General features: G+C 42.8%; 1 protein-coding gene, 1 long non-coding RNA gene, 1 other non-coding gene and 1 pseudogene across 3 annotated transcripts in view; 2 read left to right on the forward strand and 2 right to left on the reverse strand.

Annotated features, from left to right (window-relative positions):
* Positions 1-238: 238 nt before the first annotated feature.
* LOC142396264 (uncharacterized) lies at positions 239-1,041 on the forward strand. Its single transcript, XR_012772522.1, has 3 exons — positions 239-547; positions 679-887; positions 1,018-1,041. It is a non-coding gene; the product is annotated as an uncharacterized LOC142396264 (long non-coding RNA).
* A 1,035-nt stretch (positions 1,042-2,076) lies between these two features.
* On the reverse strand, positions 2,077-2,199 carry LOC142397029 (5S ribosomal RNA; annotated as a pseudogene).
* Positions 2,200-3,731: 1,532 nt separating this feature from the next.
* Positions 3,732-3,850, reverse strand: LOC142397074 (5S ribosomal RNA). The gene has a single exon (XR_012772641.1). It is a non-coding gene; the product is annotated as a 5S ribosomal RNA (ribosomal RNA).
* Positions 3,851-5,609: 1,759 nt separating this feature from the next.
* Positions 5,610-26,668, forward strand: part of kcnh3 (potassium voltage-gated channel, subfamily H (eag-related), member 3) — a 225,150-nt gene continuing 204,091 nt past the window's right edge. The window contains exon 1 of the mRNA XM_075480199.1: positions 5,610-6,020. Within this exon, the coding sequence (XP_075336314.1) occupies positions 5,945-6,020 (76 nt within the window). The 5' untranslated portion in view covers positions 5,610-5,944. The remainder of the gene's footprint in view (positions 6,021-26,668) is intronic.

Below are 26,668 nucleotides of genomic sequence, written 5' to 3' on the forward strand. Positions count from 1 at the left end.
GTGTGTGCAACAGGACTTTCACTGAGAAGTCTAACCTGACTACAGGCACAAGAAGCTTCATGCTCCAAAGCAGTGTTTCCCAACCCTGGTCCTCAAGGCACACTGCCCTGCATGTGTCCCATGTTTCCCTGCTCCAGCACACCTGATTCAGATAATTGGGTCAGGTCTGAAAGCTCTCCAGAAGGCTGAGCACGACCCATTCATTTGAATCAGGTGTGCCGGAGCAGGGAAACATGGAAAACATGCAGGGAAGTGTGCCTTGAAGACCAGGGTTGGGAAACACTGCTCCAAGGAGAGTGAGTGTGTGATGTGTGTGGTAGAAGCTTCACCTTCAGCCATCAGCTGACCTCCCGCCTGAAGCAGCACCTGTATCCACACATTCCTCTGTATAGGCAGGGAGAGGCCAAGCTGCTGTGTTCAGACGCAGCTAAGACTGTGACAGAGGCCCCCAGCAGAGCAGCAGACCCTGGACTGCAGAGGCTGCTGCCAAGAAATCTGGAGGGAAAATGTGACTGGAGAAATCCTCTGCATTGATGGTACAAAAAAGGTTTGTATAAAATATCCCTTTGATCTGGATTCTGAGTGTTGAGTGAGAATACTTTGTAATCCACAGACATGTTGTAGGAAAGACTGTAATATAAAATAATATGAATGTAATATGAATGTTCTGCTTTTTAGGTCCCCAAGAAGATATATGGTGATGGCCCGGGCACCACGCAGCCTGTCACCAGTGTTCTGAACGAACGGGGACAGTTCTTGACGACGGTGGTGGTGGCAGCTGAGTCTGAGGGGTGCTGCAGGCGTATGGCGAGCGGCCTGATTGCTCGGTTCCAACGTGCAAACGCTCCTGCACCAAAGGTCATATATGCAGACAACAACTGTTGTCGGTAAGTTTAAGAATAATTCCAAATAACTGATAATGAAATCAACAATTTAACTGATAGATGAAACAGTTAACATTAAATCACATCTTTTTACAAGGAACACATGCTGTATAAAATCTTGATATCATTTCAGTGACAGCGGTTCCTCCTTCCTGGAGACTGTTCAGACACTGGGTGCAGAAGGGTGCTGTGTGCCACCGGCAGCACCGCTGGGATCCTGCTGGGATCCAACAGAGCCATTCCAAGTATGGGGCCTTCACGAGTGCCTTGGCAGGTGCAGTGCTGGCCTACAACAAGGACGACATGATGCTCTTAGTCCAGGCTGTCAGGAGTGGCAACCAAGAGTTGTACGCCAGATGTTCAGACGAGGAAATGATGGCCTTCCAATAGAATAGAATGTGATATAATAATAATAATACTACATATAAGAATATTTTCTTGCACTATTGCACATTAGTTGGATGAGAATATATGTAATTTTGTTTATATTGTGAGCAGAAAAACATCTGGTGCTTTATCTGACTCTGTGCAAAATGTTACTGCCATTAATAAAATTAATTGTTTGTACACTTATTGGCTGGTGTTTGCATATCTCTGTTCCTGAAAAAAGATGTTACTACAAGTTTTCACTTTCCCCCAATAGGCAGGATTTCAGAAAATGAGCTATACAACATTTGAAGGGGTATTCAAGGTTGTATGCTGTATGCCAGGCTCAAAAATGGGTTTGAAGCCTCCTAATTACCACAAGAACATAGGCATAAGCCTAATAACATAGGCAATGTACTACAGGTAAATAGGATAGAAAATTTAAGTATCAAATATCTACATGAAACCTCCCAGGCTTGTTCCTTACAAACAAAAATTTTTATAACAACAATCTTTAACCTGACTTTTATCAACATTTTCAGATTTCTACATCTGAAATGTATGCAAATTAGCACATTATTAATGATGTAAGACCTAATTTGTATGGGAAAACATAACAATAACACAGTAATAACATAATCTCATCAGTCTACATCAACTCAAACTATGCAAATAATGCAAACAACATTCAGCAGCCAAGTGGATTTCAATCATCCAGGCCTCATTCATGCATGACATCTCTGTAAATAAAAGTTGAGGCCAGTGAACACCAGGGGGAGTCCTTCTTTTTGATCCTTTTATGATCGATCCCAGGTTGAGCAATAGGGACTTGGGGGGGTCATGAGCCATTCCCAGGCGGTCTCCCATCCAAGTACTGACCCGGCCCGACCCTGCTTAGCTTCCGAGATCGGACGAGATCGGGCGTGTTCAGGGTGGTATGGCCGTAAGCGAAGAAGCAGGGGTAACACAAGCGTTTTATATGAGACTCCACCACATCAACAGCTATATGTGACATGTTTTATCTGTGCAAACACATACATTTCAGACAGAGCTGTTATCAGACTGCTGCCTGTATAATCAGTTAATTGGTTTGTTTGTTTACATGTTAAATATCGCTGTATAAAGAATGAGTGCTCTTTATTTCAATAAATACTTACAATTTATATATAACTTGACATGTTAGTTGGGGTGGCACCGTATGTCTCAATCCACATCTGAATTTAAATCTGAGACATGAAATTACTTATCAGAATTTAACTTGAAGATATTTTTGTAGTCTATTTACTTTTATTTTCTCAGAGCGATAAGGTTCTTAAAGCTGAATTTAAACACCAAGAAATGACCTGTCACACTCATTTCATGCACCTATTTTTTGTTATTAGTGATTATTGTCATTGGGATTTTTTTAGGCTGTACTTTGAGTTGTTTTCATTTCATTAAGTTTAGAATTATATCATTTTATACAATAGAATAGAAAAATACTTTATGGCCTGGTACCACCTGCCTAAACTCTTTACTGCCTTTTCCCTAATTATTGGAATGTTTTTCTTCATCTATTACAAACTTTCTAACACTTAATTTCCCTCTACTTATTGAGATACTTCTAGACTTAGTAGGTTTGATTTTCATGCCAGCCCACTTTAGATTTTTATTAAGTCTCTCCAGTATTCTCTTCATACATGGCTCTGTTGTAGTCACTAACGTCATATCAGCCATGTATGTACATTAATTAACTCCACTTCAGGCTTCCACTTCAGCCCTCTCAGTCTTTGTGGACAGAGTTCATATAAACAGGGTGCTTGCTCTTTTTCCAAATTAAAATTCCAGACTTTTTTAAAACTGATACTTTTCCCCCCAAGACCTTAACTTTATGTACTTGTAACTTGTGTGCCTGCTGCCTACTTCATTGGTTGAGATTGTACCAACTGTGTTTATTAGAAATGTTCATTTTTATAGGCTTGTATTCAATGAACAAATGCATTATTCACAGTAAATTACGCTTTTACTGAGGAAAACGTTTCAAAACATGAAAATCACAAGTACATGAATTTCACATCAAACAAGTGTCACAAAAACTATCTATATAAAAAAATGAATGGATGGATGAATGTGTGTAGAATTCAGTCTCTTCACTCACATCTCATCCCATTAGGCTAACACAGTACGTGAGCAGTTAGTAAGATGATAGTTTTATAGCCTACCTTCCTATTTGTCATTTCACAATGCCTTTGAGCGTACTGTAAAATTCTAGCATCCATTTCTTTTCCATACTTTATTAAGACTTTGACAGAAAATTGAAGAGTTTTCAAGGTCTGGAAAACAGTGGTTGAAAATTGCATACTTATCAAGACTTTGAAGACATGCGTAAGCACCCTGTATAAAGTCGGCTATAAAGTAAAATGCTGAAGCCTTCCCTTGTTGTAAATGAAAAGCTATGTTTGGGAAAAGAAGCAAGAGCGCTCTCTGCTGGCGGAATGCAAAAGCTTACAGCACCGGGTATTCCCAGGCGGTCTCCCATCCAAGTACTGACCCGGCCCGACCCTGCTTAGCTTCCGAGATCGGACGAGATCGGGCGTGTTCAGGGTGGTATGGCCGTAAGCGAAAAAGCAGGGGTAACACAACCGTTTTATATGAGACTCCACCACATCAACAGCTATATGTGACATGTTTTATCTGTCAAGAAGCCGTTCTTAAGGAAGGGAAACAGGGAGAAAAGGCTGAGCTGTGCCAAAGGACACAAGAAGTGGGCTGAAAATCAGTGGCAGCAGGTCTGATGGAGGGATGAATCCTCCCCAGAGCCCGGAGCTCAACATTACTGAAGCAGTGTGGGATCATGTGAGAACGGAACAAAAGGCAGCCCACATCCAAAGAAGAGCTTTGGGATGTCCTTCAAGAAGCCTGGAGAACTATTCCTGAAGACTCCTTAAAGAAAGGACAGAAAGCTCGTCTGAGAGGGTTCAGGCTGTGCTGGAGGAGAAAGGAGCTCAGAGCAGATATTCACTTTAAAGCTGCTCAGAACTGAACTAACTCTGGTTCTGCCTCAGATTCTGGGTTTATGTTCATGTTTGAACACGTTTCCATGGAAACAGCTAAAATATTCACTTTAAAGCTGCTCAGAACTGAACAAACTCTGTTTCTGCCTCAGATTATGGGTTTATATCCATGTTTGAACACGTTTCCATGGGAACGGCTGCAGATATTCACTTTAAAGCTGCTCAGAACTGAACAAACTCTGGTTCTGCCTCAGATTCTGGGTTTATATCCATGTTTGAACACGTTTCCATGGGAACGGCTGCAGATATTCACTTTAAAGCTGCTCAGAACTGAACTAACTCTGCTTCTGACTCAGATTCTGGGTTTATGTTCATGTTTACACCACATGGTTCAATAATTTGCTGGATCAGGACTTTACATGATTAATTCACCGTATTAAAATAGAATTATGTGCAGACAAAGTCTTCAATTAAGACATTTTGAATATTTCTATATTTTTATCAGATATCAACACAGAGTTCGTGCTTTACAAAATTTGTCTTAAAGTTAAATGCAAGACTGTCATCAGTTTTTCAGACTTTTAGAGGCTCTTCCTCATGTTTTAGTCTCATTCTTTAGATTTAAGCTTTAAGGAAATTTAAGTTAGGCTATTTCCTCCTATAAGAGGCTGTGTTGGAGGATAAAGGAGCTCAGAGCAGATATTCACTTTCACAACACGTGGTTTCACTATGCAAAGTGTTGTAGCCTCCTCCTGCAGGGAGGAGCTGCTCCTGAACAACTTTGCGCTTTGTCACCAGAAGATGGCGCAATCTGACTGCGCCATGAGATCTGAGCGTTTCCAAGTGAGCGCATCCATCACAGGGTGCTGAGGAGGGCAAGAAGCAAACCAATAAGTCGATTTTTTATGAAATTATAAACTCAGTAACACATTCAAACCCAATTGTTTCCGTGTTTATTCACTTTAGAAATCAAATTTAATGTGACAAAACCTTAAAAAGTGTCTTTCTTTTTAGTTTGATCCGTATTTATCATTTTTTTTCTGATATGTAAATAACGCTTCCTCGGCCTCTCCAACAGGTTCCCGGCGCCTCTTCTGCTTTCAGACTTGTGTGTTGATCAGATCAAGGGAAAGGCCACTCGTCTTCCGAAGCGGAATCTCTTTGTTGTCTCCCACCTCCACTTTGAAACGGGACCGCGGCTTGGCACGACCTGAAAGGCGTCATGTGATTCTCAGTTGTGGCACGATAACCACGCAACGGGAGGGAGGGAGGCAGGGAGGGAGGCAGAGAGGGAGGGAGGGAGGCAGGGAGGGAGAGCCGAGGAGGAGCTTGGTGATATAAGATTCCCTTCATGCACCATCAGCACCAAAACTTGCAGGCTACCTATCCATCCTCATCTCCCCTGCGCTCGCGCGCCACAAACACATACGGGCATTTTTTTAATGAGGTTTTTCTCCCCCCGGCTGGAAGGTGCACAGGTGCATCCCACGGTTACTGCTCCCTCTCTGCTGACTTGATTATGGTCACAACCCCCGCGGTGCCAAGGTGGAGCCACCGCGCGTATCTCGGATCGGTGCGCTTCTCCAGGGGCTGGGATGCGCACCGGGCACCTCTCGCTTCCTGCCGAGTTTTGGGTCTGAGCAGGAGTCAAGCGCGGCCCCGGGGCGCCGAGCCAGGAGGAGCCAGTCCACCCGGAGCAGGATGCCGGTGATGAGAGGTCTGCTCGCCCCACAGAATACCTTCCTGGACACCATAGCCACCCGGTTCGATGGCACCCGTGAGTAACAGGCATAAGCTTTCTGGCGATCCATTCTGTGTATTTATGCCCCCAAACAGCTTTTTCTTTTTTCTTATTTCTATATTTCTTCAGTCAGCTGTGGTTTTGCTTGTGGGATTATCTCATAGGTGCAACTTTAAAACTTCCCTCTCAAAGGATTCTATAGATCTAAAGTGACATCCTCTGGGAAAGGCAACATTTTTTTTCTTAAAACTACAATTTCAAATGATGAGTGTCACAAGTGTTTGGAGGGCTGGAAGTTTTACAAAACGTATCATGTAGGTGTCCATGTCCAAATCCTGAATGAAAGCTTCCAAGGCTTCACCAGTTGAATTAGAGGCCAGCTGTGTGTATCCCCCACTGTTGTAGTTTATGAGTCAGGCTCACTCTGTTTGGTCTGCTCATGCCAGCCAGTGGAAGCAGGAAAGTTACAGGTCACACTCTGAGCTTTTTTTTACTCTACAGATAAGCACAAATCCTCCTTATATTCCGATCCGTGTGACATCAGTTCGGGTTATTTCAGAAATGGCAGCTGAGACGAAGCTGAGAAAAGCGACGCAGGATGCACAGACCGTGTTTTCTTCTCTGGTGAGGGTGTCTTGTGAACAGATGCGATGAGCAGCCCGTGTGTGTGTTTGGACCCATGCTGGGTTGGTGGGCGGGTGAGAGATGCTTATATTCGGAGGCCGTTCGTCTTTCTTTCTGCGTTGTTTTTTTTTTTCAGGGTGAGGGGAGTTTATGTGCAAGTGTGGCGAGCTAGTGTCTCCCTTAAACCAGTTATGTGTGACAGCATGGCAGCAGAGATTACAGAGGCAAGTCCCCTCAAAGGCAGATCCCATATCTCATTCAAGGTTTTCTCCAAGTCTTATTTCTCTCCTCAGAAAATCAGCCATTTAAATAAGACATAAGACATTTAAATATGCTCAATTTGAAAGGCAAAGTGACTGTTTTCCTGTGGCAACGTGGATCTGTTGCGCACAAAGACACAAATAAACTTGTGCATTATCCTTCTCTGCTGCAACGCGTGTCACATGCCAGACTATGAATACTGCATTATTCATAGGAGAGGTTTGTAAACATGCACTACGCACAAGTCAGTCGCATGCAAATGTTCTCATTCCCCATCAGCCTTTGTCATCTGAAGAAGAAGTGGTCTGAGTGCAGCTCTTTTTCTTTGAGTGGCTGGTGAAAACACAGCCCTGCCACATGCCGAGGTGTGATAATTACACTTTTCCAGCAGTACATGTGCAGTCTGTGTAATTAACAGGAAGGGATGTCAAGAATTCATCGTGGCCTTTCTGCTTGTGTGTGTGTGTGGGGGGGTTAAATGAGAGGTTGTTGGGGGCGGGGAGGGTGGGAATGTGAGCTGGATGGTTGGGGGAGCATGTGTGGCTGCTGGTGGCTGATGTCTACATTAAAATCCATTTATGTTCTGGCTGAAACAAAGATGCTATTATGTGTGTTTTTTAAACGGTGTGACATGAGCTCCTCGTTAAATCACTCGCTCTGATGAGGGTGGAGGAGAAGGCCGGTCTGTGGAGGTCTGCAGTGTGTGTGGATGTGCTTCTGTGGACGGGTTTTTGTTGTTGTGTGAAGCCACGATCACCTGAAATAAGAATAATATCCCAAAAACACTTTGCTTCTGTTGTTTAAGACACTTTTTTTCTGTTTCATCTGACTTCACGTGGAAGCCGTCAACGCAGAAACGTCTTTGTTGCTCAAGTTAAAAGCAGAAGAGGCCTGAAGAAATGTGGCGCCGCACACGTCTGAACCACTTTCTCAGCTCACTCAACTCACCTCAGTTTATTACTATCAGCCTCAAGTTGCTTTGTGACCCAAAGATTAGCAGCTCTGACTGATCATAGAAACAACTCGACAGACGGCGAAGACAAAGAAGCTTCAAACTTATTATATCATGTGATGCATTCACACACTGGAAAAAATCTAAATCTTACCAAGTATATTTTTCTCATTGAGTATCTCATTACACTTGATATAAGACACAACTGCCTAACAAGTACTATTTCAGCCAGATATAGGGACTTGTTTTAATACAATACATCTGGAATATCTTGTTAAATGAAAAAGTCTTGAAAACAAATTGTTTTGAGTCATATTTCACATGAAACAAGCTTTTTTACATTTGAAGAGGTTTTTAAGCTAATTTCAAGATCACTTTAATCTCAAAAGTCCTAAATATCACATCTTATTTCAAGAAATCTTGACAAGCCGATTTTCACTAGTTCCATTGACAGATTTTTTTGATTATTTCAAGCAAAAACGTCTTTTATTTGTTGTTTTCTTACTTATTTTTGGAGGGGCATTTTTTCCAGTGCATATGTTCCCGGCGCAGGTGAGGCACGCAGTCAGCATCATGCTGTACAGCACAAAATGATGGAAGGATTGGACCCTTTTGAAGCGAGTTTATATGAATAAGTCATCGAGTTAAAGGCAGCAGGCAGCAGGCAGAGAGCTCTTTGTTTGGAGGGTCACGAGTTTCCTCAAACTACAGTAAAGCTAAAAGCAACACAGAGCAGGGCCACCAAAAGAACAAGTTTTCACCACCTGAAACAACTCAAACTCCCAAAAAGTGTCACAGTGGTTAAAAGGTCCTCCAGTGCACTGGAAAAAATCTAAATCTTACCAAGTATATTTGTCTCATTGAGTATCTCATTACACTTAATATAAGACACAACTGCCTAACAAGTACCATTTCAGCCAGATATAGGGACTTGTTTTAATACAATACATCTGGAATATCTTGTTAAGTGAAAATGTCTTGAAAACATCTTGTTTTGAGTCACATATCATATGAAACAAGCTTTTTTTGACATTTGAAGAAGTTTTTAAGCTAATTTCAAGATCACTTTTATCTCAAAAGTCCTAAATATCACATCTTATTTCAAGAAATCTCGAGAAGCCAATTTTCACGAGTTCCATTGGCAGATTTTTTTTCTTATTTCAAGCAAAAACGTCTTGTATTTGTTGTTTTTTTTACTTATTTTTGGAGGGGCATTTTTTCCAGTGTGTAGAGCAACAGATCAGTTGTAACATTGTGTTACACAGCCCGACCCCTGACCGATGTTCTGTCCGATGCAGGGTAAATATCCACAATACAGCCTCCTCTGAGTGCTCTAAATGCTGTGAAAGCTGTTAGGTTCAGGGTTGTTTCAGACATAAATAATTTGCCTTTCTTTCGGCCCAGTTCTGAGTGCCTTTAAGGTTTAGCTGACTCAACAGGAAAGGCCCAGAGTGGTCTACTGGGTTCTTAGGGTGAAAAGATTGGAGTTTCACATCGTTGGGCTGCCTGAAGTCGACGTCATTTCCAAACTTTGAAAGCATTTGATAATTTCACACGTTTCTCTGGGATCAGGTTGAGGAAAGAAGTCAGAAAAAGTAAGATTTATGATCTGTATATTCACCTTACGCCGTGTTGAATGTTGCTAAATGAGAGTCAAACACACACCGTGTTGTGGAGGATCCTGCTTCCACGACTCGTTTCACTTCCACCTCGTCACACATGATGATTGGTCGGGAGCCCGCTGTGTCCGTTCTCAACGCTCAGAGCTTCAGTTTTGGTCGTGCACAGTCCTCTGAGCCGGAAATGCAACAATCCTGGGAGCTGTCGCCGTGATAATGTGGAAACTGTCATTTTAGTTGTTAAGTTACGGCTGTGAAATGATGATTTGCCAAAGCTTCCTGTGCATTAAACTTACAGCAAAGCATTAAAAACCAACACTGCAGGCTCTTTTTAGCATCAGTATGTGATAACATTGGTCTGGGAATATGTTCGGTCACACTGCATGCAGAGACTCTGCATAAACTGACAGGGATTTGTGTAGTTTTCTGGCATTTTGCAGCCTGTGATATTCCCTGAATGATTAAGAACACCTGAAATGATTAGTTGCAGATCCAGGCTGCAGAATTCTGGATCGACGCGTCACACTTGACACACATTAATGTGCAGAAAAAACAGAATCTGCTCTGTCTAACATGGTGAAACGAGCCCTCGAAAGATGTCCGAGGCGCCACTTCACTGACAGGGAAGCAGCAGATACTCCAGATAAGCTGTGACTTACTCTGTGAGGCCAGCAGTAGATAAAGGACCGCTAACAACAGAGGAGCTGTGGTCACTCACACACATGCACGGAGATTCACACATGCACACGCACCCTGATATGGGTCCACTGCAGGTAGGCTTCTGGGAGGAAGGCTATTATTTATAGTCCCTTCTCATACTGTAGCAAACGCTTCTCAGCATGGAAAAAAGAACAGACTCTCACACATGCACGAGCAGGATTCAAATGCAAAACCTGTCAAATGACTAAGCCCCCCCTGTGATTATGTCTTCCTCTTTTAAATTCTGCTATCAGTCGAATTCATGCGGAGTTCTCATTAAAAAATCCTTTATTTGAAGGAGTTAAAACGCAGAAATTAGAGTCAGTGGGAGCACAGAGAGACAATGTTCGTTAGAGGCTGTGCTGCTAAGAAAAGGCAGCAGCTGTGTGGGACGACAAGAGTCAATTGGTCCTATTAATTGAGTGGGTCTTGGCTCAGTCCTAATCAGGTTAGAGCCTGAGACTGAGAACCACATGGAAGGTCCAGCTGGGCACAAGCACCCACCAGACTGCCGGCACCCTCTCCTTTCCCTCATGCCTGATTTAACCCAGAAGGAAGAGGTAAGTGCACCCAGACAGATTTACCTAAGGTGGGACTGTTGCTTATCAAATCAAATCAAATTTATTTGTAGCACATTTCATGTACAAAACAGTTCAAAGTGCTTCACATAAAATAAAAGCATCGCAGCAGGGAGTGGAAGAAGCATTAAAAATACATAAAAGAATATAAAGAGAAACATAAAATAATTTAAATGAATTTAAAAACAAGCAACAGTCCAGATAAATTCAAAGATATCGTGCAGATTTCATGCATAGACACATGAGAACAGAAATGTCTTTAACCTGGATTTAAAAATGTCTCCATTTGGTGAAAGTTTAATCTCCACTGGCAGTTTGTTCCACTTGTTTGCAGCATAACAGCTAAATGCTGCTTCTCCATGTTTAGTCTGGACTCTGAACTGGACCAGCTGACCTGAGTCCTTGGATCTAAGAGCTCTGCTGGCTTTATATTCTCTGAACACATCACAGATGTAAACCATCAGCAGGCTTTTAAAATCTATTCTGTGACTGACTGCACTGGAAAAAATGCCCCTCCAAAAATAAGTAAAAAAACAACAAATACAAGACATTTTTGCTTGAAATAAGCAAAAATCTGCCAATGGAACTAGTGAAAATCGGCTTGTCAAGATTTCTTGAAATAAGATGTGATATTTAGGACTTTTGAGTTAGAAGTGATCTTGAAATTAGCTTAAAAACCTCTTCAAATGTAAAAAAAAAAAAGCTTGTTTCATATGATATGTGACTCAAAACATTTTGTTTAAGACTTTTTCATTTAACAAGATATTCCAGATGTATTGTATTAAAACAAGTCCCTATATCTGGCTGAAATAGTGCTTGTTAGGCAGTTGTGTCTTATATTAAGTGTAATGAGATACTCAATGAAATGAATATACTTGGTAAGATTTAGATTTTTTTTTTTTTTTTTTTTTTTCCAATGTGGAAGCCAGAGTAAAGATTTTAAAGCTGCTGTGATGTTTTCAGATCAGATTATCAGGGAATTGTTTAATGCTGATGAAAACAATGTGATTTTTTTTTTTTTTTTTTTTTTTTTTTTTTTGTGGATTTGAAATTAGATAATTCCAACATGTCTCCAAAATAAAACAAAAGCTGGTTCCTAAATGGTCATTTAAAAAAAAAAAATTCAGGATGCACTGGAAAAAAATCAAAGTCTTACCAAGTATATTTGTCTCATTTCTAGTCCAAATATCTCATTACACTTAATATAAGACACAACTGCCTAACAAGCACCATTTCAGCCAGATATAGGGACTTGTTTGAAGACAATATATCTTGTTAAATGAAAAAGTCTTAAACAAATTGTTTTGAGTCACATATCATATGAAACAAGCTTTTTTTTACATTTGAAGAGGTTTTTAAGCTAATTTCAAGATCACTTTTATCTCAAAAGTCCTAAATATCACATTTTATTTCAAGAAATCTCGAGAAGCCAATTTTCACGAGTTCCATTGGCAGATTTTTTTTGCTTATTTCAAGCAAAAAGGTCTCGTATTTGTTGTTTTTCTTACTTATTTTTGGAGGGGCATTTTTTCCAGGGTGAAGAATCCCAGCGATAATAACCCGGATTGTTTTTTTTTTTTTTTTTTTTTTTTTTTTTTTCTGTGTTCACACTCGCTGCTCACTTTGTTCCAGTCACAGAAAGTGAGGTGCAGCAGCTGAGAAGTGTCAAATTATCCGACATCCCTCTCTCCTCCTCCCCCTCGCTCATTAGTTGCCTCCCACCCCGTTCTCCTGCTTTTAACATCATTTTGTGTGTGGAAGTGAGAAAATGAGCGCGAGTGGCTGCAGGCTGCAGGGCTGACGACTGTCACCACTTCTCTGTGCTCGTGTTGTGTACCTGTGTACATCGCTGCCTGTTCGTGTTTGACAGCACGGATTAGCGATGAGGCATTGTTGTGTCTCAGGTGTGCGGTTCCCCTGTGTCACTTTGTGCTTAACACCCCCCCCCCCCCCCATCCTGTGAGGCAGGAGCAGATGTAATGATAGGCCTAATAATGGATCTGCTTGCCTCTCTCACTCTGTGGCATTAGTAAGCTACACTAATTATGCTTTACACCAAATAAAAAGGACTAACAATCTGCAGCCATGCTGGCCGTGATGTTTGGGCTCAGAATGCAGATTTTTATAATCTTATGTTAATATGTGGCAGGTGCAGTCCAAGCCTACATGGAGCACCTAAACAAGAATTAACACATTATTAGTAAAACTGAGGCTGCTAAAAACAAACTGACGCAGCCGATAATTTGTTATTGTATGTGATCTTTAAAAAGATGTAAGAATATGAGCTAAAGATGTTGTTATCTCAAGAAGTTCCCTCTGATATCATAATGCTGTAGCATCACAAATTAAGTATAAATAATGTGGTTTTTTTGGTATATTTTGTTACATACAGAGTTATAATTGACATGAAATAATTTTTAGTTAAATTCTAGATCAAAGCAAGACTAAACAAGCACGTGTTTCCACCTGATTTATTTATTTATTTTTAAGTATATTTCCTTTTGTTATGCACATTCCTGGGCCTGAAAACTGCACTGAAGCACGCAGTGGCTGAGACTCGGCCCTCCACCACAGCGTTTTGCTTTATGGTCACTCAAAACTTTCACAGACTTTTGACGGCGCCTTTGTGGCCTCTTCAACGTGACAGAAAATTCATGTGTATGGCTGTGCATGCACAGGGCTCACATGGAAATGTGTTTCATGGCAGTGGTGCTACATCCAACCACTGCAGGGGGAGCCAAAGAGCAAGGGAATGGTACAATTTGAGCGTTAAAGAGTAGCAAACGCTAAATGATGCCTCCTTTTTACTGCATTAAAAAACAACCAGACATGAACTGTATTAATGTTGCTTACATCAGCTCATTTCTATATTATAACAGCCTTTATCTTTTCATTTGAATGCAGCTGTAGAGCTAATTTTCTGCATTAACATCAGCAGAGATAACGCTCACTTGCCTGAGGTAGCTTCCCCATTAGGTGTCCTCAGCTACCGGTTTAGGAAAGTCTGGCACTGAGCATGTGCATGGTCGCCATAGTAAGTAAATGTGTTAGCTGAAATGGTTAAAAACATCTGGGATTTTCCATAAGATGATATAAAATGAAGAGTCCCCTCAGTCTGCTGCATTGATTTTCATCAGTGCTGTCAGCTGTTATGGGCGGTGGCCTCATGTTGTGTCACATTAACTATTTATGATGTGATGTGACACACTACATGAGTGCTTTAACCTTTCCAGCCTGTAGTGATGCAGCAACACTTTTAAGATGCATGAAATGTTGATTTAAAAATCAGGGGAAGGTCAGTAATTTACGATTTAAAAACAGAAAAACTTTAGGCTCTCCAAAATGGAGGGTTTTCTTCTTCTACTACTATTTCTTCTTCTTCTTCCTCTGGGTTAAAAAGATTAGTAGTTTGTATAGAGAATTACATTAACCCTGTTGGGCGGAAACATTTTATCTCCATAATTTCAAGTTTTCATTTTTTTTTTCTCCATATTTTCACCACTTCTTTACACCATTTACTATTTGTTTCAAATTCTTGGCCAATTAGCATGCACATTCATTGTGAAAATTCACTTTGGTACTTTGAACATATCAGGTTTATTTTCTACATTGAAGCAGATGCCTGATCTCATGACGGATTGAAGAAAAAAAAAGGTCAAAACATCATTACTTTCATGCTGATAGACAAACTTTATGCATTCAGTACAGCTTTCATGTAACATTTCAGTAGGTTGGGACACATAACCCTCTTGTCTAAAACCAACTTCATAGTTGCAGAGTCCAGATTCTTCATTGTTCTTTGACAATGTGACAAAGCTTTCCATGCATGTACATTTAACTGGCCTACAGTCTTTCAGCGAAGCATTGTGGAGATCTGAATGATGCTAATTCTACTTTGCTCTCAAAACTAAGATCTAACTTCTTCTTCTACTTTTTCTGGTCTTTTTCTTTTTCTTGAATGGGAGATGGATCCAGATGCACAAGTAGTTGGGGCACAGCGGTTTAAAATTTTGGGGTTTCAGGGTGAACCTTTTTGAAAGCTGGTGTTTGTGTACGGATGGATGAGAAAATCTTGAATTTGTTTCCTCCCGGTAGCGTATTTACAGCTTGTGGTGGATGTACGGAAGCCCAGAGCGGACGTATAAACTTTTTTTTTTTTTGATGGTTTTCTTGAGTTAATTTACCAATGGTTTTCGACTATCTTTCCTTGAATGCCCATGATCAGTTTCTCAGTGTTCTTAAAGCCTTTCAAAGAACAGACTCAAGCTGAAAATGTCAGATTTTGGAGAACCCGACATAGATCAAAGCATCAGATTTTACTTCTGACGAGGTCTAACAGCTGAAACTGCAGTTTGTTTGTCTTGTAGAGATAACTTTCATATCAGCATGCGTCATTTAAGGAGACGGCTTCAACTTCATCAGTGACCAGCTGAGGGACAAGGCCGTCTCCATGGTTACCGAATGATGCACGAGAAGTGCCGTTATCGTTTTCTCGATAACGTATCATGATTGGTGTGTGTTAAACCTGATTCCATTCTTCAAATGCTCGTCATACCAGCGGGATTTGCTTTGTGCATTTTCACAAACGCTCCACATTCCATGTTTGATTCATAGGCTACTTTATTCAGTTTTCAATGAAAGGGGGTAAAAACCTTTGCCAGAAATATATATATATATAAACAGGGGAGAAAAAGTGGCCTCGAAAACCATCGGTAAATTAACTCGTTATCTCGAGAAAACGATCATTCTTTTCTCGAGATAACGACATAATTATCTTGAGAAAACCATCAAAAAGAAGTTTCTACGTACCACGTCCGCTCTGGGCTTCCATAGAGATGGTCTACTTTGAGGCATACTTGACTTCTGAACTCTTAAAAACAGAAACAAATGTTTTTCCACATTTCGTTTTACACCATCCACTCTGGAGGAATGACACCCTGCCTGGATACTCTTCACCCTCCTATTTCATGTGTCATCTAACTCTGTAGTTTCCGGGGTGAATTTTTTTTGATAGATGGCAGATTAAACAACCACGGCGATGACGAATACGGCGCAGGTCTGCCTGACACTGATAATGTATTATATTGCTCCTCGAGCAAATGGAACGCAGCTGACATGAGTGAATGAGCCAAATGATAATGATCAGATTGGCCACTTATGTAAATACAGTTTAATTGACTGAACTGATGTCTGAGTTTGGTTTAGTCTTTTACTGGTTCTCTGACACCGTGGGAAAAGTCACGATTTTAACTCTAAAACACACAATTATAAAGGAATGAAATAAAATGTTGTAATACCGTTTATATTATAGCTAATATTGTTGCTAAATGCACTGTTACTGCAGAGTGGCAGGTCGTAATGTGCCTGATGTCAGATCCGGAGGACAGGGAGTGGGAGCAGAGGAGTGAGATATCAGAGGGGAATGGATGGAGGGAGGAAGAGAGGAATAATGAAGGATGGACGGGTAATGACAGGGTGTGGTGTTTACTCGTGGTAGATGTGATTAAAATGTGGACGATGGAGACGGACAGGAAGGATCAAATTGTCAGATGATGGTGGAAAAGTTCCAAATTATAGGAAGTAAAACTGATGTTTTATTCCAATCAAATCTGAAAGAGATTGTTGGCTTTTTCTGGTGAGAACTTTGTGATTATTTCTGTATTTTAGAGTTTCCTTTTTGCACTCTTGCTTTGCCTGCGGTTAAAGTTTAACTCGCATATTGAATGATGTGCTTTTACACATGGCTGGCTTTCACAGCTGAGACACTGTATGTATGGCCTGGAGCTGGAATCAAAGGGCTTACGGAGGTTTTTTCTTTGAGAGAAACTCTAGAATCTATTTCCCTGGCTGAACTAAGCTGCGTTTCTGGCAGCAGTGCCTGAGCCGCCATCAATAGCTACCCAAACGGTCAATTATTTACACAATGGGCTGTCTGTTTAAAAAGATCAATATGCATTCTTTCACCACCCACCTGCTGCCATGGAGGCTCACCCAGGCTGCAGGTTAACAACCTGCTGCTCACTTCAACCTGTCACCTCATGGTTTTGGATTTTAAATGCTCAGTCTTACTCACAGTCTGACTGTTGTTTGTGCTTATGCACCGAACGGCAGTTCAGAGTACCCACCCTTTTTGGAGTCCCTGGAGGAGGCACTGGAGAGTGCTCCTCCGGGAGACTCCCTCGTCCTGCTGGGAGACTTCAATGCTCACGTGGGCAATGACAGTGAGACCTGGAGGGGCGTGATTGGGAGGAACGGCCCCCCCGATCTGAATCAGAGTGGTGTTTTGTTGTTGGACTTCTGTGCTCGTCACGGACTGTCCATAACGAACACCATGTTCAGGCATAAGGGTGTCCATATGTGCACTTGGCACCAGGACACCCTAGGCCGCAGCTCGATGATCGACTTTGTGGTTGTATCGTCGGACTTGCGGCCGTATGTCCTGGACACTCGGGTGAAGAGAGGGGCGGAGCTGTCAACTGATCACCACCTGGTGGTGAGTTGGCTCCGCTGGTGGGGGAGGAAGCCGGTCAGACCTGGCAGGCCCAAACGTATTGTGAGGGTCTGTTGGGAACGGCTGGCGGAATCCCCTGTAAGGAGGAGTTTCAACTCCCACCTCCGGCAGAGCTTCAACCATGTCCCGGGGGAGGTGGGGGACATTGAGCCCGAATGGGCCATGTTCCGTGCCTCCATTGTTGAGGCGGCCGACCGGAGCTGTGGCCGTAAGGTGGTCGGTGCCTGTCGTGGCGGCAATCCCCGAACCCGCTGGTGGACACCAGTGGTGAGGGAAGCCGTCAAGCTGAAGAAGGAGTCCTATCGGGCCTTTTTGGCCAGTGGGACTCTGGAAGCAGCTGATGGGTACCGACAGGCCAAGCGGAACGCGGCCTCGGCGGTTGCTGAGGCAAAAACTCGGGCTTGGGAGGAGTTCGGGGAGACCATGGAGAACGACTTCCGGACGGCCTCGAGGAGATTCTGGTCCGCCATCCGGCGGCTCAGGGGGGGGAAGCGGTGCACCGTCAACACCGTGTATGGTGAGGGCGGGGCTCTGCTGACTTCTACTAGGGACGTCGTGAGTCGGTGGGGGGAGTACTTCGAGGGCCTCCTCAATCCTACCGACACGCCTTCCGATGAGGAGGCAGAGTTGGGGAGCTCGGACGTGGGACCTCCCATCTCTGGGGCTGAGGTCGCCGAGGTGGTCAAAAAACTCCTCGGTGGCAAGGCCCCGGGGGTGGATGAGGTCCGTCCTGAGTTCCTCAAGGCTCTGGATGTTGTGGGGCTGTCTTGGTTGACACGCCTCTGCAGCATCGCGTGGACATCGGGGGCAGTGCCTCTGGACTGGCAGATCGGGGTGGTGGTCCCCCTCTTTAAAAAGGGGGACCGGAGGGTGTGTTCCAACTATAGGGGGATCACACTCCTCAGCCTCCCTGGTAAGGTCTTTTCGGGGGTACTGGAGAGGAGGATCCGACGGATAGTCGAATCTCGGATTCAGGAGGTGCAGTGTGGTTTTCGTCCTGGCCGTGGAACAGTGGACCAGCTCTATACCCTCCGCAGGATCCTGGAGGGTGCATGGGAGTTCGCCCAACCGGTCTACATGTGTTTTGTGGACTTGGAGAAGGCGTTCGACCGTGTCCCTCGGGGACTCTTGTGGGGGGTGCTCCGGGAGTATGGAGTGCCGGACTCCTTGATACAGGCTGTTCGGTCCCTGTATGACCGGTGTCAGAGTTTGGTCCGCATTGCCGGCAGTAAGTCGGACATGTTTCCTGTGAGGGTTGGACTCCGTCAGGGCTGCCCTTTGTCACCGATTCTGTTCATAATTTTTATGGACAGAATTTCTAGGCGCAGCCAGGGCGTTGAGGGGGTCCGGTTTGGCGACCTCAGAATCGGGTCTCTGCTTTTTGCGGACGATTTGGTTCTGCTGGCGTCCTCAGGCCGTGACCTTCAGCTCTCACTGGAGCGGTTTGCAGCCGAGTGCGAAGCGGCTGGGATGAGAATCAGCACCTCCAAATCTGAGACCATGGTCCTCGGCCGGAAAAGGGTGGAATGCTCTCTCTGGGTCGGGAATGAGATCCTTCCCCAAGTGGAGGAGTTCAAGTATCTCGGGGTCTTGTTCACGAGTGAGGGACGAATGGAGCAGGAGATTGACAGACGGATCGGTGCGGCGTCTGCAGTGATGCGGGCTCTGCACCGGCCCGTCGTGGTGAAGAAGGAGCTGAGCCAGAAGGCGAAGCTCTCGATTTACCGGTCAATCTATGTTCCTATCCTCACCTATGGTCACGAGCTGTGGGTAGTGACCGAAAGAACGAGATCGCGAATACAAGCGGCCGAAATGAGTTTCCTCCGCAGGGTGTCTGGGCTCTCCCTTAGAGATAGGGTGAGAAGCTCGGTCATCCGGGAGGGGCTCGGAGTAGAACCGCTGCTCCTCCGCATCGAGAGGAGTCAGATGAGGTGGCTCGGGCATCTAGTGAGAATGCCTCCTGGACGCCTCCCCGGTGAGGTGTTCCGGGCCCGTCCCACTGGGAGGAGGCCCCGGGGAAGACCCAGGACACGTTGGAGAGACTATGTTTCTCGGCTGGCCTGGGAACGCCTCGGGGTCCCCCCGGAAGAGCTGGAGGAAGTGGCCGGGGACAGGGACGTCTGGGTCTCTCTGCTCAAGCTGCTGCCCCCGCGACCCGATCCCCGGACCAGCGGAAGATGATGGATGGATGGATGCTCAGTCTTTGCACACTTGTGATGTGAAAAATCATGCGATTCGGGTGTTCCACGGTCTTAGAGAGCGGTAAAAAGTGCCCTGCCTGGATTTAAACCTGCCCAGAACTTCTGCTAAGCCTCCTTCATATTGATGAGGTGAGCTGTCTGCAGGCCTGCTGTTATCTGGAGAAAGGCAGGGGCTGTGTTCGAAACCGCATACTTCTCCTACTACTCATACTAACTTTCTGAGTTAGTATGCGAGTTTGAGTAAGCGAGAAGTTCCTGGATGCATACTAGATTCTCCGAAATGTTGAGTATGCATCATGAGGTTACTACTCATACTCAAACTACCCAAGATGCAACGTAACGTGACGTCGCCGATCGGCATTTCCTGTCAAAACGGCAGTTTCAAGCTAGCTACAACGAGGGTAGGTTCACTTCCTGTTTTCAAAACAAAAGCACCAATTGTATGGTAATGGCTTTCCCTATGATAAAAGGCAACGTGTATTTTATTTTGTGAAAATAACCAGAAGTGCGTTGCTCACTGCGGCTAGCTTTAGTAGCGCCGAATTCGTGGGAAAAAAATTGTAAATAGCCGGTATTTTGTCAGGTTTTCAACACGTTGGGGATCTAAACGACTACTTTCTCACCTGAAAATGTTTGAGAAGGAGAAGTATGCGGTTTCGAACACAGCCTGTGTGAAGCTCACGGAGCTAACCGGCGCTACTTCCTGTTTTACTTGTTTCAACATAAAAGCACGTAGTTCAAAATAAATATAAAAAAAAACTCCTGCATTTACAGCCAAGTTGAATTGTCTTCTCAGCGTAGTAGTTCCAGTCTAAAATATCACTTAAAGGCAAAACACACAACTGATAGCAGCAAGTCATTCAAGGAAACAGACAGTGGAGCGAGGCTTCTACATAAAAACTACAGAAAGATGCTGATGTTAAAAGTGTGTTTGCACAACAAATGTTATGGCACTTTCATATGGCAGCACATTTAAAATAAAACTAAATGCTAAAAGCTACACACTACTTTTGGATTCATTTTTGGATTTTGCGTACAAATGCGATTAATCAGGGAAATCATGTGATTAATTAGATTAAAAATTGTAATCGTTGCCCAACCCTATTTAATATATTACTTTGGTTTGTTTTTTGTGTGGCAGAATAGATGAGCTGCTCCTGCACGTGTGTGTTTTTCATTTCATACACTTAAGACTCCCATATTGTGTTTAGGACAAGCTAACACGCTCTAAGAGCAGTCTCTGTTAAAGCAAGGTGGAGGTCAACGAAAGCGCTCTCAATGGTGGAAAATCACATGAAACCAGTCACACAAAAGCAGCCCCTTAAATGGAGTAAAAACACTGTCATCAGTTAAATTTCTCAGCTCTTTTACGCTTTGTCCGAAATTACTGTAACTTATTGTAAAATTACTAGACGCATCATAAAAGATGCTGTTTTTTTTTTTTTCAAGACGATGACGCAGATTGTGGCATTTTTATCAGCTATTTTATCTTTTATATCCTGCAAAATGTTGCAGAAGAGTGACGTGTTGGGTCTAATCTTCCCCGTGAGTCAGAGTTCGTTCCGCTGAGTCAATCTTGTAAATGTCGCCTCTTTTGTCTCTTCTTCTCTTCTTGCATCACCTTGACTGACAGCAGCCTTCGGGGATTTAAACGGAGAGCTTCTGATCCTACATAACACTTCTTCTGCCAGTGGAAAGACCCTTTGTAGTGGGGCTAAGTATCCACTCGGCTGCTGTAGGCGTTTTTAGAAATGAGGTAGCGGAAACAAGTGTCAAAATGTCAAGTTGCATTTTTGTCATCTGTTTTCTACGCTGAGTCATTCAATTTTCTGCTCGGCAGCTTCTTATAAGAGCAGCAGACCTGTGTTGCCCTCCCAGCTTTTTTTACTTCAGGTTGTTAAAAGCACAATGTGGGGAAGCGTTTTCACTCTGAGAAAAGCAGCAAACGCATCGGAGGCAAATGGAAAGCACAGACGGAAAGAGAAGCAGACAGAGCTCGAAATAGTCACCAAACCAGGTGGTCAGTGAGACTGTCACCGTGTGCGTAAGAAAGGAGGGAAAGTGAAGTACACCAGTGTGCAGGATGAGAGAGGCTGAGCCTGCAACTGTAATGGCAGTAAATGAAAATGATGAAGCCAGAGCGACAGGGGGTTCATTCGACTGCTCTGAAGTAATACGTTCAAATAGGAAGCAGCTGAATCCGTGCTCGGGCTTTAATGGACCCCGGACCTACAGCGGTCACATAGAAGTGGACAGTTAGAGCAGCTATTACGGAGGTTTCAAACAGTTTCCTTAAAATGCCCCCTTTTTTATGGCCCAGGTTAACCAAATTGCAGCTCAATTAGGTTCATGTTGCTGCCTGAATCTGATCTGAAACAAGCAAATGGACAAGAAAGCAGATTTTTAGTTCCACTCTGCTGTCCAGCTGCTTCAGCTCATTGAGGTTTGCAGCGTTGGTTTCTGCACAGCTCTCTGAAGGTTCGCACCACAGCATCTCAGGCAGGCTGCACTGGAAAAAATCAAAGTCTCACCAAGTATATTTGTCTAATTTCTAGTCAAAATATCTCATTACACTTAATATAAGACACAAGTACTATTTCAGCCAGATATAGGGACTTGTTTGAAGACAATACATCTGGAATATCTTGTTAAATGAAAAAGTCTTGAAAACAAATTGCTTTTGAGTCGGATTTCATATGAAACAAGCTTTTTTTTTTTTTACATTTGAAGAGGTTTTTAAGCTAATTTCAAGATCACTTCTAACTCAAAAGTCCTAAATATCACATCTTATTTCAAGAAATCTTGACAAGCCGATTTTCACTAGTTCCATTGGCAGATTTTTTTTTTTTTTTTTTTTTTTTTTTAGCTTATTTCAAGCAAAAACGTTTTTTTTTTTGTTTTTTTTTGTTGTTTTTCTTACTTATTTTTGGAGGGGCATTTTTTCCAGGCTGAGGTCTGGACTCTGACTGGACCGTTGAACACCTTGATTCTTCTCTTCTTCACACATTCTGCTGCAGATCTGCTGCTGTGTTTGGGATCTTTGTCCTGTTGATGAGCCAGTTTCAGCCCAGCTTCAGCTGTCGGACAGACGGCCTCACATCTGCCCCTAGAACACTTTGGTATCCAGAGGAGTTCATGGTGGACTCAGTGGCTGCGAGGTGCCCAGGTCCTGTGGCTGCAGAACCAGCCCAGATCATCAGCCCTCCACCACCGTGCTTGACAGCTGGTGTGAGGTGTTTGTGCTGATATGCTGTGTTTGGTTTCCTCCAAACGTGCTGCTGTGCATTATGAGCAAACATCTCCACTTTGGTCTGCTCTGTCCAAAGGACATTGTTCCAGAAGTCTTGTGGTTTGTTCAGATGCAGCTTTGCAAACCTAAGCTGTGCTGCCATGTTCTTTTTAGAGAGAAGAGGCTTTCTCCTGCAGCCCTTCCACACAAGCCACACCTGTTCAGCCTGTTTCTAACTGTGCTGCCATGACCTTTAACCTTTAACATGCTGACTAGGGTTGGGACTTTTCAGGAATTTTCATGTTCGAATATTGATAACGTTATCAAACAATAATCGATTATTCACTAAAGCATGACGTCACTTGTCCCCGCTCAGAGCCATCGACATGGTTTTGCCTTCACCATCACCCCCACACAAATTAAGGTCAAAACACGCACACGACAGGACTGATTTCTCAAAAATAGATTTATTAAGAAAATATGCCATTTAGTAGTCAACTTGAGATTATCACAGTGCATTATGGCATCCGACGGATTTTTAACAAGTAGGCTATGCAAACGCATCACTGCCTGATCACTTTGAAAAAAAAGTAGGCTACAGCCTTGACTAGACCTTTGAAAAATGAAAATAATAATAACATTGGAAAATAATGACATTAAGAAATAACACAGTCTAATGACTGTATTCTGTTAAACTTCAGCTCAACGCTGGCGGCAATTAGCCTATTTGACAATTGAGTTTTAACTTAGATTACGTTACCGTAGGCTACGAACGAAATTGACGGTCATCAAATTGGACATAAATACACTAATGATACCAAAACCTGGCTTATTGCCATATTATATCACTGAACTGTTATAACTGACTGTCGTGCCAACGTATTGGCGAGATGCAGGCTACAGAAAGGTAAGATATGGGCTAACGAACAACAGTAGGCTAATTAACAACTGCCTGCATGGACTGCCTGCATACATTATCTATCACAGACTCACCTATGTGTTTTTGTTCATAAAAATCTGGATGGAATACAGTATCCTGGCTCAATAAATCCCATAAGTTCCCGAAAACCCTCGCTGTCAGCCACACTTAAAGGCAACATATCTTTCACAATCATATTCACTATGCGTTTGGTGATTTCGTTAGCTCGCTTGTCATCACACATCCTCCTAGCTAGTGTAGCCTGAATGGTTGGCTGCCCTCCGCTTGAGCTGGCTTCGCCGGAATTAACGTTCGGATGTACATTTTTCAGATGATATATTAGTGGAGACGTTGCACTATGGTAGGTAAACAGGGCGTCACAATAATTACATTGGACTTTATCGTCTTTTCTAGAGAAATGGTCCCACGCTGCACTTCTCCTAGCCCGCTTCATCACTGCTAGTCTGTTGTTGCGCAAGATACCGGAAGTTATAGCTGTTCTCATAATGCGCGCGACTAGAACGATTATTTATTAGGCTTAGAATTTTATTCGAATAAATTCTTACAAACAAATAATCGATTATTCATTACCAACCCTAATGCTGACTGAGGCCTGCAGAGTCTGAGATGTAGCTCTTGGGTTTCTGACCTTGGGGTGACCTTGCTGGGACGTCCACTCCTGGGCAGACTGACAGCTGTCCTGAATGTTTTCCACATGTGAATAATCTTTCTCTCTGTAGAACGATGGACTCCAGATAGTTTGGAAACGGCCCTTTAACTCTTCCCAGGTTGATGGGCAGCAGCAGCTGCTGATGTCTTTCCTCCTTGGCATCGTGTTAACACACACCTGAATAAACTGACATAACTTCTGCTTTTATAGAGCTGCTCACACTGACTGATGATCAGTTAATCAGAGCATTGATCAGCTGCTACTTGCTTCCTGTGGAAGCAGGAAGGGTTCACTTAGTTTTTCACTCACTGCTTCTATGTTTTGTCTCAGTTTTTCTTCAATAAATAATGACGCAGTGTACATGTCATGTGTTGTTGTTCATCTGAAATCATATTTACCTCATTTTAAGACCTGGCGAGGACCAGAATATTTCTTTTACATGATACATAAACCCTTTGAACTTTCCTTTTCCTGTGACTGTACTTCCTCAGCAAAATCTTGGCATCCTGCTGCCACTTTAGTCCATTACTGTAACATTAAGCTGGATTTCTAACATTATCTTTTTGTATTTTATAGTGCTTGTGGTAGTTAAAATTGACATTTGCTGCATGTAAAATTAAAAGACTATGCAGGGCTAAAAGATGCCTTAAAATGTGCCAAAAGTATCTTAAAACCCTTTTTCCACGAACATCTAGTCTTCATATGCTGTTGAATTAATCTAGTCCAGCTCCTTTGGGTTGGACTTCACAGCTGGTTTTTGGAGGTGCAACTGGGAGGAAATCTCCTTGGCTTTTGTTGTCACATAGCATATATTTATTTCTATGAATAGCACCGAACATCTAACCCCCCCCCCCCTCTGCCTGTTTTTTTTTTTTTTTTTTTGTTAAACATGCAAAAAGCCTCATACGGAAACACAAGCCACATAAGTGTGTTATGCAAACTGAAACATGCGGCTTACAGTGAGCTGTCTACTGTAAATACTGCATAAGCTTTAAATTTCTCATTCATACAGTTAATCAGATCATTTCCTATTGGTTGCATGTGGTGACAATGGAACAGCAGAGAGCTTTTGATTGGCTGCTTTGAACGAGATGCCAAACCTGTGTGAGTCACTGCGACACCTGCCAGAGCAGATCAGAGGCCGAGGTTATATTTTGACCTGATGAGGTGGAAAAAAACGACAGTTAAAGCAGCCACTAACATATGCACTGGAAAAAATGCCCCTCCAAAAATAAGTAAGAAAAACAACAAATACAAGATGTTTTTGCTTGAAATAAGCAAAATAAATCTGCCAATGGAACTAGTGAAAATCGGCTTGTCAAGATTTCTTGAAATAAGATGTGATATTTAGGACTTTTGAGTTAAAAGTGATCTTGAAATTAGCTTAAAAACCTCTTCAAATGAAAAAAAAAAAGCTTGTTTCATATGTTATGTTACTCAAAACAATTTGTTTTCAAGACTTTTTCACTTAACAAGATATTCCAGATGTATTGTCTTCAAACAAGTCCCTATATCTGGCTGAAATGGTACTTGTAGGCAGTTGTGTCTGATATTAAGTGTAATGAGATATTTTGACCAGAAATGAGACAAATATACTTGGTAAGACTTTGATTTTTTTATTTTTTTTTTTTTCCCAGTGTGTAGCATGAAAAGCTGTTTAATCTCCTATAAGACGGAGACCGCTGGACATCCCTTAGAGACTTGCAGGCCAGTTTTGTCTTTGCAAACAAGGAGGAACGTATTGTATCACAGTGTAATGTTGTGGGAAGTTTCTTTCAAAGGAGGAAAAGAGGAGCTCCCCTGTGGACACTCAGAATATGCCTCAAATATGTAAATATCTGAACAAGAAAAAGAAGACTAGAGAGAGAGAGAGAGAGGAAAGAAAAAGCAGAGACTACATCCATAGTGATCATGCAATGGCTAATTGGTCTAATACACCTTTATTTTCCATCTGTGCACATGCAAAGATAGAAAAGTGGCCTCATTAATCTAATGTTTAGAATGGGTACACTCTGAGAGATGGAAAAAGTGACGACTCGGCTGATAAGTGTGCAAACAATGACGAGGACAAACACCGAGTCGGCGTAATACTGCGAGACGCCGTGTAGAGTTGAAATGTGGTTTAACTGTTCAGATATTGGCCTGTCCGAGTCTTAAAGCAGCCCTCATTTCTGCAGAATCTGCTCCCAAATAACCAGGTAACACTTCATTCTTATCAGAATCAGCTTTATTGGCCAGGTTTGAGTAAACAAACAAGGAATTTGACTCGCTCTCAAAGTACACTCAACAATAACATAAAAGAATACAATTAGAAATACAGAACAGTAAGAATAGAATTTGAGTACAGGTGGTTAAAAAAAGGCTGTGAATGAGAATAAATACAGTATGTACATTTGCAATAAACAGATGCTATTTCTGGGT

Source organism: Odontesthes bonariensis, chromosome 12 (assembly GCF_027942865.1).
Source record: "Odontesthes bonariensis isolate fOdoBon6 chromosome 12, fOdoBon6.hap1, whole genome shotgun sequence".
Lineage (NCBI taxonomy): Eukaryota > Metazoa > Chordata > Actinopteri > Atheriniformes > Atherinopsidae > Odontesthes > Odontesthes bonariensis.